Source organism: Vicugna pacos, chromosome 9 (assembly GCF_048564905.1).
Source record: "Vicugna pacos chromosome 9, VicPac4, whole genome shotgun sequence".
Lineage (NCBI taxonomy): Eukaryota > Metazoa > Chordata > Mammalia > Artiodactyla > Camelidae > Vicugna > Vicugna pacos.
In genome coordinates this window covers 58,159,637-58,174,823 of record NC_132995.1, presented here as the reverse complement: position 1 = coordinate 58,174,823, position 15,187 = coordinate 58,159,637, and the positions used below count along the sequence as shown (strand labels likewise).

At 47.8% G+C, this 15,187-nt stretch overlaps 1 protein-coding gene and 1 long non-coding RNA gene across 3 annotated transcripts in view; one reads left to right on the top strand and one right to left on the bottom strand.

The window, feature by feature from the left end:
* The window catches only part of CASQ2 (calsequestrin 2), a 63,405-nt gene that overhangs the window by 44,521 nt on the left and 3,697 nt on the right, over positions 1-15,187 (bottom strand). The window contains exon 2 of the mRNA XM_006213700.4: positions 13,342-13,647. Within this exon, the coding sequence (XP_006213762.1) occupies positions 13,342-13,575 (234 nt within the window). The 5' untranslated portion in view covers positions 13,576-13,647. The remainder of the gene's footprint in view (positions 1-13,341; positions 13,648-15,187) is intronic.
* The window catches only part of LOC140698242 (uncharacterized), a 76,235-nt gene continuing 61,311 nt past the window's right edge, over positions 264-15,187 (top strand). The window contains exons 1-3 of one of the 2 annotated variants that reach the window (XR_012075882.1): positions 264-319; positions 3,486-3,598; positions 13,194-13,560. This is a non-coding gene — a long non-coding RNA (uncharacterized lncRNA). Of the gene's footprint in view, positions 320-3,485; positions 3,599-4,183; positions 5,118-13,193; positions 13,561-15,187 lie in introns of those variants that run through there. The other variant, XR_012075883.1, reaches the window with a different exon arrangement.

Sequence of the window (15,187 nt, the reverse complement as noted above, 5' to 3'; positions counted from 1 at the left end):
GGATGCCATGACTTCATGGCAATGGAAATCCAGCCAAGAGCTGGAGGTGCCAACCTGGAGCCAGGGGTGAAGGTCCCAGAGGAGCCATGCAAGTGAGAAGTGAAGGCATGAGGAGGATGGATGGGAAAACCATGGGGTCAAGGACCCTGCCTTGTAGGAGGCAGGAAAGGACAGTGGGAGAGGTAGGAGGACAAGGAAGACACTGTTGTGACTCCAAATTCATGAGAGGGGAGAAGCTTGAGAACAAGCAGGTGGTTGGATCAGACGCCACAGGGAGTCATGGAGGTGGGACCACCATGAAGTCTCTCCTTTCAGAATGGTAAGTCATGGGTGACCTTTAGCAAGGAGCTGGGACAGAAGCCAAAGCACTGGGAGTGAGGCTGTTGAGTGGGTGGCAAGGACACGTTAGAGCAGGTGTGGGATCACTTGGCCAAGAAGTTTGCCATGAAAGGAGGGGGAAACTAACCCAGCACCAGTGGACACGCTCCCTGGGCTGCGTGACTGCCCCCTGGGCCTCAGAGGACCGCGCAGGCGAGACGCCAGGCCCTATCTGTCTATGTCCCTCCAAGGCCAGTCCCTCTGTAGGACATCTCAGCCCTAATCCAGGGACAGACAGGAAGAAAGCAACATTGTTTTTTTGCATTTTATTCAAAGTTTTCTTTAATCCATGCAAATAGAACCCTCCACTCACACAGACAGAGAAGCAGTAGATGCAGGCAGTCAGGTAAATCACAACACTTGGAAACAGTCCACTGAGTTGGAATATTTTGATTTTCATGGAATCTTTTGGCACTAAAATGCTCTCAAAGGCAAACTGTTGTGAAACTCTGGAGGAGAAAGACCTATGTGCTTCATGGTCAGAGGACGGTGGGGAGGGTGTGGGTAGCAGAGACCAGGGAATGCTTACTTATGGAAGGGAGCTGGTGGTGGTGGGGAGGGGGTCACTTTCTGCAGGGTCAAAAATCTGAAAAGAGTTGAGGGCTGAGGAGCCTGGGGAAAAATGTGACAGATCTTTGCTCCAAGTACATGTCCCTCAGGCCAGTCATTAAAAATACCCTGGCTGCAATCCTGCTCTTTCCATGTAAGCCAAGAGCCAAATGGCTCTTTTCACCCACTGTCCCTGATACCATCTGGCCACATGTCAAGCAATTCAACTACTGTGCGTGTCCCCCCCGAGGCCGGAGGGCTGACGTTCCTCTCCGGTAATCTCCTGTCACTTTCCACCGCCCTCAGATGAGGCCTGGGCTATGTATAGCTGGGGGGCTGGCACATGATGTGTCCCTGCAGGAGGCAGGAAAGGGAGGGGGACAGCTATGTTATGAGATTCAAGTGAACGTTGGGGCCTCTCGGGGCTGGATTGGGTGGCCTCTGAAAGAGCCTTGGGGAGAAGGGGGGCTGTCGACTGCTCTCATTGGCACTTTTGGGCTATCACCTTCGTCAAAGCTAAGGAAGAGACCCCAAGGCCAATGCTGTCTTCTTTCCACTCCACCACATTGAGAAGCAGTACAACAACAACAATAAAAACTAGCATCTGATGGGTGTTTGTGATGCTGCCCCGGCACTCTACATGAATCATCTTATTGAAACTTCACAAAACCTACATGAAGTAGAAATTTGAGATGAGGAAATAGAGGCACAGAGAGGTTAACCAACTTGCCCAGGGCCACACAGCGCTTAAGAGACACAGCTGGGATGCCAACCCTGACACTCTGGCTCCAGGGCCCAAGCTCTCATCCATTACATTCCACCCACTTCACCTGGGCCTCAGAGGGACCTGGGCCTGAATCCTGGCTCTGCTACAGCTATGAGACTCTGGGCAGGTCACATCTTCTCTGATCTCTTTTTTCTAATCTGAGAAAATGAGATCTAATTCTTGCAGGAGTAACATACACGCAAGCACTTATGAATATCTGTTCCCTATAAATTCACCACAGGGCAACTCCATTACAATGAGTCAAAGGTTCTTGAACTTGAGCCTGTGTCAGCATGACCTGGAGGGAAGCCTTGTAAAAGACAGATTGCTAGGCCCACGCCAGAATTCCTGATTCAATAGGTGTGGAATGGGACCCAAGAATTCGCACATCTTAACTATCAGAGAGACGTAAATCAAAACTACAATGAGGTATCACCTCACATCAGTCAGAATGATCATCATCAAAAAGTCCACAAATGATAAATGCTGGAGAGGCTGTGGAGGAAAGGGAACCCTCCTACACTGTTGGTGGGAATGTAGTTTGGTGCAGCCGTTATGGAAAACAGTATGGAGATTCCTCAAAAGACTAAAAGTAGACTTACCATATGATCCAGCAATTCCACTCCTGGGCATATATCTGGAGGGAACTCTAATTCAAAAAGATACATGCACCCCAATGTTCATAGGAGTACTATACACAATAGCCAAGACATGGAAGCAAGCTGTCCTTTGACAGATGACTGGATAAAGAAGCTGTAGTATATTTATACAATGGAATACTACTTAGTTATAAAAATGATAAAATAATGCCTTTTGCAGCAATGTGGATGGACCTGGAGATTCTCATACTAAGTAAGGTAAGTCAGACAAAGAGAAATACAATATGGTATCACTCAGATGTGGAATCTAAAAAAATGACACAAATGAACTTATTTACAAAACCGAAAGAGACTCATAGACAGAAAATATAATAGTGGTTACCAGGGGAAAAAAGGGGGGAGAGGAATAAATTAGGAGTTTGAGATTTGCAGATACTAACTACTATATATAAAACAGATGAAAAACAAGGTCCTACTGTACAGCACAGGGAACTTTATTCAGCATCTTGTAATAGCCTATAATGAAAAAGAATATGAAAAGGAATATATATGTATATAACTAAATCACTATGTTGTACACCAGAAATTAACACATTGTAAACTGACTATACTTCAGTAAACAAAAGAATTTGCATATCTGACAAGGTCCCAGGTCTCCAGTTGAGGACCACGGCTCTACAACCATCTCTGACATGGGCACAACCTCCCTAGGTAGCATTTTGTGATGTCCAAAATGACTGAGGAAGGGAGGCTGTTTCTGGAGGCTAGATTTTTACTTCGTACTAAACATACTGTTGCGATGGGACTTTTGAAAAATGGATTGGACTGACATGGAGCTAGGCTATGCCCTTTTCTAATTTTTCTCAGCTGAGTTCTGTCCCCGAAAGCCTGTGAAAATGCAGCCTGGCAGCCCAAACGCCAAAGCCGTCTGGTCGCCCCCTCCCTGCCCTCCCTGGGAAGAGGCGTCCCACACAGTATCTACCACATTCCTGGAGCCAGGGAGAGACTGTCCCTTTCCTAACTAACCCTCCCATAGGATGGTGCCCCTCATTAAAAGAAAAATAAAAAACAGAGGACACGTGGGAGGGCTGCCGCTGATGGAGAGCGCTTCTAAATGTAAAATAACGGCTTAAATAATAATGTAAATAAGGGCTCTTTGCCGTGTCTCCCCCATGGCTCACATTAAAAAGCAGATGAGAAACCTGCGACTGCTTGGCTGAACTTTCTGAAGTGTCTGCTAATGACAACAAATACCATGGGAAACTAACCCAAGAGTCGGCGTTTTCAACGTGCTTTCACATACACAGTAAGTGTGAGAACAGTCTTTTCCTGAGCACGACGGGGACCCCTCACTCTACACATGCCCCTCTTTTCTCTTCAGAGGAACCCTGGGACCAGGGGACTGTGGTTTCTCTTTTACAAGGAAGGCGCTCGGCCTTGAGATGCTCAGTGACCTGCCTGCGGTCTGGAGAGCCAAGGACAGACCCACGGAGTCTCACTCCTAAGTGTGCGCCTCTCCCCTGGCCAGGCCAGAGTGCGGGCTGCTGTTTCTGGGCTGTGTTCACTTTTTCTTTGGGGTTTGGGCAATGCTCTCAGGTCTCCATAAGTAAGCCGGGTATGTGTGGTCAGGCTAAGGAAAGGCTGGGGGATGTGGAGCCATGGTGGGGTAAGGTGGAGGCAGGTGAGCGTGTGAGGGGGGACCTGTTGGCCTGCCTCCCTGCCCTGCACGCAGCAGCTGGTGAGGAGAGGCCTGCCTGGCTGGGGGCGGGGGGGGGGGGTCTCCTGGAACAGCCTCTCCCCTCGCCGGCACTGAGAAGCGGCTGTGGCCTGCCCAGCCCATCGCACTGCAAGATGGCGCCTTGGCCATTTTCCCACGTGTCTGTCCAAACAGAAAGAACTAATCAGGATAAAGCCAAATCCAGACTATGGAAGAGGCAACCCAGAGGCTCCATGGTGTAGACTCAGGACTCTGTGGGGACTGGCTTTCCTGGTGGAACAAGTCCTTTCAGATGTTCAGCTGGGCTGATCATGATACAAAAATACTCCACACCAACTGGGGAATCTCCACTGCAGGGGAGCAGAGCTGCAGCCTTTAAAGAAACAGCTGGTGAGTCTGAAGCAGATTCTGTGTTTATTTTACTGCTCGAAACTGCAGTAGTCCTAATCACGGTTTTACTGTGGTGGCTTTCGTGGTCTCGCACATCTCCATTCAAACATTCCTAACTCTGGGAGGAGGTCTATCTCAGGGATACGATGCCCTGACATCCTGTTCGGGCTCGAGTATTATTGAGGGCTTTTGGGGTGGGAGTCGTGAGAGAGGAAGGTTCCAGTGGTCTAAAACCTCCGAATCAACGGTGTCTATGTCATTTTGTAAAATCTCCATTTCCCCATTAATTCTGTCTGTGGAAGGAAGAATCTGGCTATAATCAACCAATCCATGCTCTTTTCACCATCTCACCCCAGGCTCTAGTCGTGTTATCGAGAAGTGCACAGCAAACATGCATCAAATATTTCCGTGGTACTTGGGCTCTGAGGAGAAGGGCAACTTAAGAGTGAGCCTGGGTGTCCATCTTCTGAGAGTACTAGCTCTGCATGAGGGGTGATGCTCGAAGCCAAACCAAAATAAGCCTGACCTCATCTGAGTTTTCTGAGTGCAGCAGGTGCAAGTTTGGAGAATGCCATCTTTGGGCAACCGACAGTTGGAAGAAATACCTGAATCCTGTGTGTGTTGCTATTCTCTGCTCAGTGTTCCCACATCATTCCATCTGTAGATTCACTTGACTCCAGAAACTTCATTTTGTCTTCCTCTCTTGGGCTTTGGAAATGCAACCACTGGGACATCTGCCAGTGCTAAATAGGTTTGAAGGCAGTGTCAGCCTTCTAGAGCCCAGAGGTTTCTGCCCATGCTGTGTATGTATTTTGGACTGAGAGACCCATGGTTTAAAAAATATATCTTTTACCCATTTTTCAGTGGCATTAAGCAAAGACAAACAGTTCCTTGAATCTGACAGATTCAGTTTGAGTTTTTACATTTCCATTCAATTCTTTTTAAAAGTTAATTTAATTTAAAAAAGATATCCAAGAGAAAAATACTTCCAACATAGGCAATGCATCTGTAATTCCTTGCCTTTTTCTTTCTTTTTTTTCTACTTTTTTCCTGGCCTTTTTCTCTTCTCTCCATCCATTCCCCCATCCACTCACCCAACAAACATCTATTAAATACCAAGTAGGTGCTAAGCATTAGTCCCTTTACTCACACTGATCACTTCGGTTCAACACATAGTCCAGCTGCGAAATGTAACATTGCTCAAGTGTGGGTGAAAATCCAGAATACAAATTAGAGACACTTGTGCTTCTATAAGCTGGCACTGCTTTCAAATGCTAAGCAATCCCATTCAGCTGTTTCCGGGTGTAGTGGAAGAAGCATGATGTTTGGAACCAAATAGATGTGAGTTCAAATCCTGCTTCATGCTGTGCTGTTTTATAGCTTTGTGACTTTGGGCAATTTCCATTCAGTGCTATGGGTTCATTTCTTTATATATAATGTGAGAATATGTTGTAAGAATTCAACAAAATGACATATGCAAAGCACCCATGTTGGACATGTTTTATGGTAAGTTCATAATAAGTGCTTTTTCCTACTCCTCCCTCTTCTGTTCGTTCAACATTCATTCAACAAACATTGTTGAGAGCCCAGTATGATGGGACACTGATCTAGGTGCTGGCATACAGCAAAGAAGAGAATAAAGTCTTTGTCTCTGTGGGTTTTACATTCTATAGGAGTGTTGGACAATTTGCACTACGTCAGCCAAGTGCTATGGAGAAAAATAAAGTAGGGTCCAGGGATACGGGAATGCTCGGAGAGCGACTTATATAGGTGGTCAGGGAGATAACTTCTTTCATAAGGTGACACTTAAACACAGACCTAAAGGAAGTGAGTTCTTACCATCAACCGAAAAAAGAACATCTCCTTAGTTATTAGGGACCGTGCCATCTGCATTTTCTAAGTAAGCAGTGCATGAATATTTGATGAATAAATGAAAGAGTGAATATTTCTATTTGGGTGCTCACAAGACTTATTTCTACCTTATAGAGCAACTTGCCAGCTTACTCGAAGAAGCTTTCCTGTAATTTCCCATTAAACATGCTAACATCTTCATATACCTCCAGGGTTCTCAGACTTGTCATGTCTTTTGGAGAAAAGGGCAACGTGACACGGCAACTACATAGATCCTTTTCCTTTCTTTCTGAAGGTAAATCCCGGACCCTGACCCACGGTTACTTAGAAAGGCACCTCTTGATCTGGCCTTACAAACCCCTGTAATTCCACTGGAAACCTCTCCTATAGGGGAAGGCTTCCCACAGTCCCAGACCTTGCCCTTCTAAAGGGGTCCAAAGTACTAGTCACTGACTGTGAGCAAGGGGGCAGTGGGGGAAGACAGTGTAACCGAGCAAGACCCTAGGGGGCCTTCCTGGGACAGACCCCTCCCTCATATCCTCTGCTGGAGCTCCTCTCTGAAGGACTCAGATAATAGTCTGTCATGCTATTTCCTGAGTTTTTCAGATGCTAAAAACCACCACCAAATGGGAGAAATTAACTACTTGATGACCATGAGCACGTAGCGCCAGACCTACTGGCGCCTAAGGATTGATCACCACCAACCAATCAGAACTGTGCACAGCTGATCAGCCATCTTGGGCTGCCCCACCCTTACCTGGCTTTTAAATATGTTCAGCTGAAACCCTTCAGGGAGTTCAGGGGTTTTGTGGGCACAAGCCATCCATTCTCCTTGCTCGGCCCTGCACTAAAACTTTCTCTGCTGCAAAATGACATTTCGGTTTGTTTGGCCTCACTGTGGGTCAGGCGCACGAACTTGAGTTTGGTAACAGGAGTCCTGGCTGAGTCCCAGTGCAGACCTGAATCCCTGCAGTCCCCAAACCAACTTAACATCTCAGCGGCTCTCCAAATCAGAGGAATGCTGGCGTGTTCATTGTCTTTCAGGGGAGTCAACAGACCAAAGGTCAAGCAGGTGCAACATGATTCTGGTCATCTGGAAAATTTCACAACCCAATAGATCGGTACAGTGCTTTGTAAACTTTAACGTGCTTGTGAAGGGATCCTGTTTAAACGCAACAAGTCCCCAAGTGATATCTTTGCCACTGGTGTGGTCTGGGGTCCACACTTTGAGCATCAAGCCTCAAGTGGTCCACAAACTTGGCTGCACGTTAGAGCTTTTAAAAGCTGTAGCACTTAGGTGCTATCTCTTACCCCTTCATCAATTAAATCAGTGTCTGGGGAGGGGATCAGACCCAGGCATAGGTACTTTTAAAAACTCCTTAGGTGATTCCAATGTGCACCCAAGTTTGAGAACTATCGCAATTGGCCAAGAACATGGGCTATATTTCAAGTGGCAGGTGAAGGGGATAAGTACCATATAGATATTTTAGGCATTCAATGAACATTTCAGATAGATTAATTTCCAAAGTAGTAATCAACTTAAATTACACCTAACACTTGTATAGCTTCTTATAATCTCACGAGAATTTTTTATTCACCTTTCATTTAATTCTCTGAATTCACTGAGGTAGAAAGCACGTGGTTGATTTTTTAAGACGAGTAAAATGGAATGCATTATCTGTGACTTGCCCAGGATCAGTCAGCAGAAGAGAAGTTCAGTCACTAGGACCCCCGGCTGTCTGCTTTCCCTAAGCACCCGACCTCATCTGGAGTTGGATGCACGGGATGGCCATGTACAAGTTATGTCAAGGACATTGGGCCATGGAGAGTGAGGGGGCTGCAGTCACCCTACCAAAGATATTTTCCCTGACCTACAGATGGATTAGGAGACAGACCTGAACAGAGAAGGCAGCTCAGCCTGTTGGGGTCCTGGCAGACTGAGAACTGTGGCACCAAGACACTCACCAAACAGCAGCAGAACCCAGAGGCCCACACCGCACAGGGTTCAGGTTCCACCACAGATGATGGATCTAGCCCCTCCCTGCCACCCCCCGATGGAGCCTGATGGTTGATCTGTGCTGGAATCACCACCTAAAAATTATTGGGAAATGACCTGCTAATCAGCACTGGAAAATCAGTCAGAAGAATAACCCTCTCCTGCTGGCAGAGGCCATTTCCAATCATTTTTAGGTAATGATCCTGCCACTGAATACCCAGGGGTGCTCAAGGTGAGCCCCTGGGCAGGTCGAGTGTGGGGATGAGCTGAAGCGGGGCCCCTACGTGGGAAGAGCAGAAAGACCCCACAGAAGGGATGCACAGGAGCAGCCTAGGACCTGAGAAGCAACGGGAGCAGCTGGTCAGCCTGGAGGGCAGCTACCGGGATAATGTAGCTACTTCTGTGCCAGGACCCCAGGCTGCCTGCCCATCCAAGGGACTAGTCCACCCTAAAGAAGTGAACCGATTTTTCTTCTTCACAATGTGGAAAGCCTTGCTTGGCTGTGTAGGTCACACCCTGCGAGGCTGCATTGCTGAGGGGTTCAGAGCAGTCTAGATGGTTCTCAAGATGCTTTTGAGCTCTCACTTTCACTCATTCATTCAACAAGCATTTACAGAGCATCTGGATAGAACTATGTACAGAGCACCCGCCCTCCAGAGCTAGACCCCGGCCGAACAGAAAGCAAGGTTTGAGTGCAGTGCCTCCCGACGCCACTTGCCTTGGCCTTGGTCTGCCCTAAGCTCTAGTGACGTGAGGTCTCCCCTTCCTCCCCTTCCCCCGCAAACCCTGCTCTGACTCAGAGCTCAGACTTGGTCAGGTGGAGGAGTAAATGAGGGCAACATCTTCAAAGACTACCTCTGCCAGAGGGGCTGGACGAGGGGTAAAAATTTCACCCAAAGGAATGAGGCTCTGGTGGCCAAATTTTAGGAAAAAGCTAGCGAGGTGAGAAAATATTTCGGAGCTATCACAGTCTTAGCTCCTGTGGGTCCCTCCCCGCCCTTGCTTATGTGCCCAGTAAATTCTCCTCATTTTCACAAACCAGTTCTTCCTTGTCACGCCTTCCACAGCTCTCCCTGAGGACCCCGTGCTGCCCTACTATTAGAGTGACCCCGTGGCTTTGCGGCTTTTCACTTGTATTTCACTGTAATTCCCACATGAGGCCGTGGGCCCCCTGAGTGTTGACGTTCCCTGTATCCACAGCACACCCCAAGGCCCACTGTAGGTCAGTGACAGATGTGTGACTCACTGATTGGCACTTCAAGGCCCTGAGTCAGGCAGTGACCTCCTCACCCTGTGCGTGGGGCTGTTTCTGGGTGTTTCAGTGTCAGTCCTTAAAGCAACAGACGAAACATTGACCTTTGACACAGTACCTTTGGATTTTCATCAGAATGGGATGGCCCTCATGTGAGGAGTGATGAACTTCTAGTTTGTAACCTTCTAACCCCTAGAAATTCCCCAAGTTTTTCCCCCTGGGGGTGGCAACTCATCACTGAAGAGGGAAATCAGTTTCATAGGTTTGGGTCAGTTTCTTTTTTTAATGAACTACAACAGAATAGAACAGAAAAGAACAATAAAATAGAAGACAAGAGAATTTGTTAAGCCAAGTATTCCCCAAACAAGTGTTGTTCTATGAGACTAGTTCCACTTGTGTATGTCTGTGTCTGTGTGCACTAGGTCACAGGGAGTTATGATGAAAAACAAACAAACAAACATGGGAAGTCACCTTCCTAAACTGTTCAGAGGAAAGGAGCCGACTCTCCCCGCACTGTCTGCCCAGGGCGGAGATCGCGGGTATACCCTGGGAACTGCCTCCCCCTCCTTCTATCCTGGACAGACCCAGCCCTGGACCTGGCAGAATATTTTCCTTAGTGTAGGCTTGGAGTCCAGGGAATTGAGAAGGCAACATAGGCTTTTTTGACCATGGAGAAAATTTAGAGGCTCACATCCACCCTCTCATGGGATTCCTGGAACCATTTTTGTCTTGGATCCTGAGGAACAGGCTGCATCTGAGAGGTATCTCAGTGAAGGCCCACCTCCCCCTATGAAGGGAGCCCAGCCTCCTCCCTGGCTTCTAGCATGAGCAGTGTCTCCAGTACTGTGTGCTTCTCAGCCCTGCTGGTATTATGGCTGCATCGTCAGGCCCAGGCCCACAGGCTGAGGACACTATTTAAGGAGACTCAAAATAATCCTGAACAGGGCATCCAACAGCTCCTTGTACATCACTGTCTCATTCAATTCCAGCAGTTACACGGTGTAGGGGCTAAGACTGTCTTCACCTGCACTGGTTGAGTGACCGTGGGCAACTTTGCCTCTCTGTGCCTCAGTTTCCCCACCGATAAAATGGGGATAGTAACTGTAACTACCCCACAGAAATATTGTAAGGATCAAACTGTAACCGTTCAGGACCCTGTGGGGCTTTTCCAGGACAGACCCCTCACCCCATATCCTCTGCTGGAGCTCCTCTCTGAAGGACCCAGATAATAGTATCTCATGCATATTTCCTGAGTTTTTCAGGTGCTATAAACCACCACCAAGTGGAAGGAATTATCTATCTGATGGTCATGAGCACGCAGCCCCCAGACCTTCTGGCGCCTAAGGATTGACCACCATCAACCATCAGAATTGTGCACAGCTGATCACAAACCCTGGGACGCCCTGCCTTCATCTGGCCTTTAACAGTGCTCAGCTGAAACCCTTAAGGGAATTCAGGGGTTTGGGGGGCCATGAGCCATCCGTTCTTCTTGCTCAGCCCTGCACTAAACCTTTCTCTGCTCCAAACTCTAAAGTTTTGGTTTGTTCGGCCTCACTGTGTGTCAGGCACGCAAACCTGCCTTTGGTAACAAAACCAGCTACCACATACAAAGTGCCCAGATCTATCCCTGCACACAGTAGGCATTCAATAAATGTTCATTATTATTAATCATCTCATAAGCCTGTATGATAGTTATTATTTTTCCAGATTTATAGATAAGAAAATGAGGCTTAGAGAAATTAAGTAACCTGCCCTATGTGTTGTGTCCAGTAGAGGCAAAGCCAGAACATAAACCCAGATCTCCTGACTCCAAGTTCTGTGACGTCTTTCCCCTAATGATTTCGGAGACTGTGGGGCATCAGACTATGCCCTGTGCTGAACTTCCACTTTGTCAGTCTCTGCGAAGCACTCGGATCAAAGGCAGCTGAAGGGATGCTGAGCCCAGGGCAAAGTCCTTCTCAGGATTTTGCTTGGGAGTACAGAAGTCGTCTTTGGGAAAGAGATTTTTTTTCAGTTCAAATGTAGTTGATAACAATGTGTTAGTTTCTGGTGTACAGGATGGTGATTCAGTAATACATATATATTCTTTTTCATTATAGGTTATTACAAGTTATTGAATCTAGTTCCCTGTGCTCTATAGTAGGACCTTGTTGTTTGGGGAGATAGATTCTTGGGGGAGTTTGTGTGTGTTAATATGAGAGAATCAGAGATGGGGGTCATTCTTGCACTGGCATCTTTTTGAGTTCTCAGCTAAGTGAACAGTGATGGACTTATGTGGTAGAATCCTTATGCCTTCAATTAACTTTTCATAAAAATATCTCTATCATTGAGTAAAGCAGTTCGAGATGGAGATGATAAAGTGAGTGAGGATTTCATGGGTTCAGTAGCAGCCGTGCTGTATGTTCTGGCTTTTTCCAGCCTGCCATTTTCCTATATATTTAGCACAAAGACCTAATAACTGTCTCTGTTTTCTCTTTGCTTGTAACCCACAGAGGGAACTGAACTTCCACATTCAGCCCTCAGGGTGGAGCCTGAGGAGAAAAATAATGCTAATCGTGATATTTTTAAATGCTTAGTTTTTTGTCTACTAGATCTGTCATGACCACACTACCATGTATAAATCCTCTGAAAAATAGGGATTTGTATGATGATCAGGAGACACAGGATTCTGCAATGCTTTTTATTTTTCTTTATTTAATGGAGGTACTGGGGATTGAACCCAGGATCTTGTGCATGCTAAGCCCGCGCTCTACCACTGAGCTATACCCTTCCCCTGCAATGCTTTTTAAATTATCAAGGATATTTTGATGTGTTTGGGATGGTTTTCCTGGATTTTATTACAGTCAATTTTTTTTGAGGATTAAAATCCACATGGGTTTTATATGGTAATTCAGTTCATCAAAGTACTTGATTATAGTGTATGTCAATTATTTCTCAGTTAAACTGGGGAAAAAAGAAAGTATCTGATTAAGCTGAGCTTTCTAGTTGTACTGGTTAATAAACTGCTGTGATTCTCAAATAGTCCTTTTCACAGATTTGTGCCTGGGCTGAGCTGGGTGTGGGGACTGCTCAGGGATCTTGGTGTCTACTAGAATTCCTGGCACTCGCAGGTGCTCCTGAGTGTAAGTGATCTGAAACTGTCCAGGAGGCGCTGCAGGACGGGTTCCTGGGGCCCTCACACAGGATTAGAAAAGGGGCCCCAGCTGCCAGGTTTGCAGACAGGCCGTGTAATGCAGATAAAATAAGAACTGCCTTCAGCATCCTCCCTGAACTCACACCAAGAACTTTCTGAGAAAAAAAAAAAATCCCCATTAATGAACGTGCAACTAAAATCTTCCTACATTTACGCTGTGTGATATTGACTGAAACTGAGTCACGAGAGAGGGGCATCGCTTAGTGGTGTTTCCCAACTGACCCGTGAAGAGAGGCAAGGTCAAATGACTGCTCCTCCCCAGGGGACTTGCAGGAGCAAGAGGAGGGAATTGGCACACAAACTACCCCCGAATTTCATACCAGCCAGGCTTTTTAACAATAGTTTTAGCACTCTGAGAAAAATGGTCTCTGGATCTATTGCCCTTGAGAAATTAAGAGGACCATTGGATGACAGACTTTACATCAGATCCAGGCAACGTGTAGCACATTCGACCGACTCGTCTTAAGGGTCTGGACCCACCCCTGTTTTTTGTACATTCCAGCTTTGCAACAAGAATGTCTTCAGACGTGCATATGACTGAAATGGAGCAAGACTTCAGGATGTATTCTCGGCACCCGCAAGTCCCCGCCTCCCAAGTGCTGGCCCGCTCATGCTCACTGGACCCCACGGCCGGCGGGGCCCCCTCTTACCTCCAGCACGATTTCTTTCAGCTGGAACTGTTTCTGCACGACTTTATCTGAAGACACGGGCTCATGGTAGTAGAGGCAGAGCAAGTCGTATTTCTTCAAGACCTGCTTGAAGTTCTTCTCCGTGAGGCTGACCACGCGGTCCTTGCCGTCATAGATGGGGAAGTTCAGCCCCTCCTCTGCCCTGCAGGAGGACAGCAGGTAGACCCCCAGGATGAACAGGTGAGTTCTCTTCATCAGGGCGAAGTGTTGTTTGTCTTTCCCAGAGGTACCGCGTGCAGGAAAGAGGATGGACTCTTAGAAGATGTGCTGGGAGGGATGGGGAGCAGAGAGGCCGATTTCGTCTCTCTCCTTGGCCCTCCCCAGGCCGAGAACCCCCTCTTTGCCTCCTCGGGCTGCTAACTGTAATTGTGGGCGCAGGACGGAGCGGGTGGAGGCTCACACACATGCGTGCTTAGAACAAGAGCCAGGCTGGGCGGCCAAGCCCCAGATACCTCGCATAGCTCTGCCCAGCCCCTGTCTCATCAGGAACTCCATTTTTAGGATGCAGTTGTTTCGGGCTAAAAATAAATCATGCAATGAATTAAAAAAAAAAGTTAGATACGGCACTGTTGAGGGATTCGCTGGTACAGTTTGTCAGGGTGGTGGAGAGCAAGGAGGCAGGAGGGAGACAGGGGAACGTGTGCATAGGAAATAAGGAGGCCGGGAAGGTCAGAGGAGAGAAATAAACTCAGAGGGAGGAGGGGAAAATGACAGAAGAGAGAGATGGGTCAGTGGCACCAATGAGCAAACGGCGAGGCTGGGATGTTTACAGGGCCACTCAGATGCTATTAAATTGGTCCATTCGTCCAGGGAGGTATTTCAGCCTGTCCCTTGCTGGCAGGCTGCCCATCCCCTACCTGCTCACTGCTGACGTGGGAACCAGACGAGCCCCCAGGTGGACTTGCTGTCCCGCACCTGCCTTTCCCTGGCTGGCCACTGCGTCACATCCCCCGTGGCTCTATCGGTCACCGAGGGAGGGAAGAAGAGACACCCTTTCTCCACGAAAATAGCTCCAGAGGTCCCAGCTCGCCCGGGGGTCACAGCCCCTCTCCTTCCACCCCTGCCCACAGCTGAACGCAGCTATCACCAGGAAAGCCTGTCCATGTTGTAAAATTAAACAAAAGTTCAACAGTCTTCCTTGGAAACCTCTTAGGTTTTTCACATCATCCGTGTCATCTTTCTTTCTTAACACAACCCCTCAATGTATCATTTTTGCCCCTTTCCTCTCCATTAGAGACAGACTGCCGTAGCGAGTCCAGAAGCCAGACAGATCCGAGTTCAGATCTGGGCTCTGCCTCTTAATGGCTGAATGGACTCTGGAGGGTCGCTCACGCTCTCTGACCCTCAGCCCCGCCCCACCCCCCATGTGACCTGGTGATCTTCATAACAATATTGGAAGGTTTAGAACATACAGATGGACAAGCACAGTACCAAGCAGTCAGCCGGACACGGTAGCTGCTTTAGTTCCTTCTGCTCTTCGTGGAGGTGGTGGCACGTAGGTTATTACAATGATTACTTGCCGGTTTCTAATAGCAATGGTTTGCGAACCCTTTCTTGTCCATTTTTCCTTGAATCCAGCAGGCAGTTGGGGCAGACGTGATGCGGGCGCATTGCGTGAGTGAGCTTACTGAGCTTCAGGGAGCCCAGCTCCTTGTCAGAGATCACGCTACTAGGTGCCTGAGTGAGGGCGTAGCTCCGCCTGGGGGCCCCCTGCTCCCGGTCCCTTTTACTCCGATGGGGCAATTCCCCCGCAGACGCCTGTTTTCTTAAGTGGCTCCTTGCCCATCTCTTCCGGTCAAACAACAGT